We start from the raw sequence: 1878 nt of genomic DNA on the forward strand, positions 1-1878 counted from the left end.
AAACGGACCCAACCAGTCTTAATCGGTACATAAGGACCATTTTTTTCTCAACAATCCTCTTCAGAGGTAACGCACGGCCTGTTCTCTCCTTCCTCTCTCTCTGTCACACACGCGCAAAGTCGTCATGAAGCTCGCCCTGATCTTGTTGCTCGTCGCAGCGGTCGTGTTCGCCGCCGAGGAGAAGAAGGAGGAAGAACGTCCAAAAACATTTCGAAGACTCATACCAGCTGACGTTCTTCGCGGTGAGCTCCCTTCTCTCTTTAATTAAAAAAAAAAAAAAAAATGGAGAACTACCCTTATTTGTGAAACTCATTTCTGTCTTAAGATTCGATCAGCTTCACGATCGAAGAATATATCTCTATTCAATTCTATTAAGAATTTATGTAACAAGAGAAGCTAATAAAACTAATAAAGTAGAATGAATTCGAAGATGCATGTCTCGATTTTTGTTCATGTTACAATTTCTATCTACTGACTTAAGATTGTAAATTATAGAAAAAAGGCAGTGAGTAGAAATTATGATGTGAACAGAATTTAAGACAGCGTATATCTTTTAAGTGTATAAGGAAATCCTTCAAGGATTGTCTCAGAACATTATCTTTTGTATCGCTGACGTATTTCCAACAATGTCTTATTTAATAAGAGATAAAAGAGTGACTCTGCTCGTAAAGGTATAGGCGTGTCTGTTGTCAGACAATTGAGAATGATAGGAAACGGTAGCCTGACCGCCGTGATCACGTGAAAGTCTTCTTGATCCGGCAACCTGATTTATTTAACTGCATTTTCTCGTACCTTCTTTATATGGAGTACTCGCACTCCAAGAGCATCGGTTCCCACTATATCTGTTTACGTTATCTTAATTAGATTTATTTAAATAACGAGACTGTATTGCAGTCAATCAAAGAGGACAGAGTCTGTTAACACCTTGTAACGAGACACACTCGTCGGACATACATAATCGGGATACGCGATGCGCATATAAAGTCGAGTAGGAACTGTAGGAAGCACGTTTGTCGCATGCAAATCTTGAGTCACGAGACGCGGTAATTACTACTAACCATCGACGATATAGAACTCATTTCCGATCATTTGATTAATTTACGATCGGAGATCTCTAACGAGCGGCACTCCGTTGATTCATGCACCGTGGCCTGGATACTCCGTATTCTTCGTTCCAGACCTAGATTCCGATGAATAATCGAATTGCTCCCGGCGACACCGTTTTTGGTGTCCAACCTTAAGAACACTGAAGTTTGCCGTCTGAATAAGGACAACGATTACGAAACTTTAGACAGAACTAGTTATTCTTCTTTTAAAATGTAAACTATTTGAAACTTTATCTTCTGATTAATGATATCATTACCTCTAATTCTTAGATTGTACATATTTTATGCAAAAGTGTAACAAGTAATAATCTAACACCTTTCGTCGGGTTGTTTCTCTACCTTTGACAACATTCAATTAAACGGTAGCTCATGATAGAGAATAATTACAGTTTATTTGTCGGATTAATAAATATACTGTCTGTCGTTTCGGTAAACGTAATGACACGTTATTCGCTTCGGTTAGAAGATCGGCCTGTAATACCGAATTACAAGTTTCGTTGGAAAGTCACCAAGCCGAGGTGCAATCACGTTTGTTTCACGAATTTTCATTTCGGCTCCGCTTTCGTCGACCCAGCCCAGAACCTACTTCGATCATCCTGTTTCGAAACGAGAACGCTCGTGACTGTGGAACTTAAGAGAACGCGATTACCAGCTATAGTTATTAAAATACAGCAGGTCTCATGCATAATAAATGGCAATGTGGAAAATTTATAAATATCGTGTGTCAAATTATGTAGAATGTCAAAAGCTGAATATTTCAATGTCTTAATGC

General features: G+C 38.8%; 1 protein-coding gene across 1 annotated transcript in view; it reads left to right on the forward strand.

The window, feature by feature from the left end:
* LOC108623304 (uncharacterized) overlaps positions 1–1878 on the forward strand; it is a 4537-nt gene continuing 2659 nt past the window's right edge. Inside the window, exon 1 of the mRNA XM_018021721.2 lies at positions 1–242. Within this exon, the coding sequence (XP_017877210.1) occupies positions 125–242 (118 nt within the window). The 5' untranslated portion in view covers positions 1–124. The remainder of the gene's footprint in view (positions 243–1878) is intronic.

Source organism: Ceratina calcarata, unplaced genomic scaffold (genome assembly GCF_001652005.2).
Source record: "Ceratina calcarata isolate Rehan_Ccalc_2016 unplaced genomic scaffold, ASM165200v1 scaffold26.2, whole genome shotgun sequence".
Classification (NCBI taxonomy): Eukaryota; Metazoa; Arthropoda; class Insecta; order Hymenoptera; family Apidae; genus Ceratina; species Ceratina calcarata.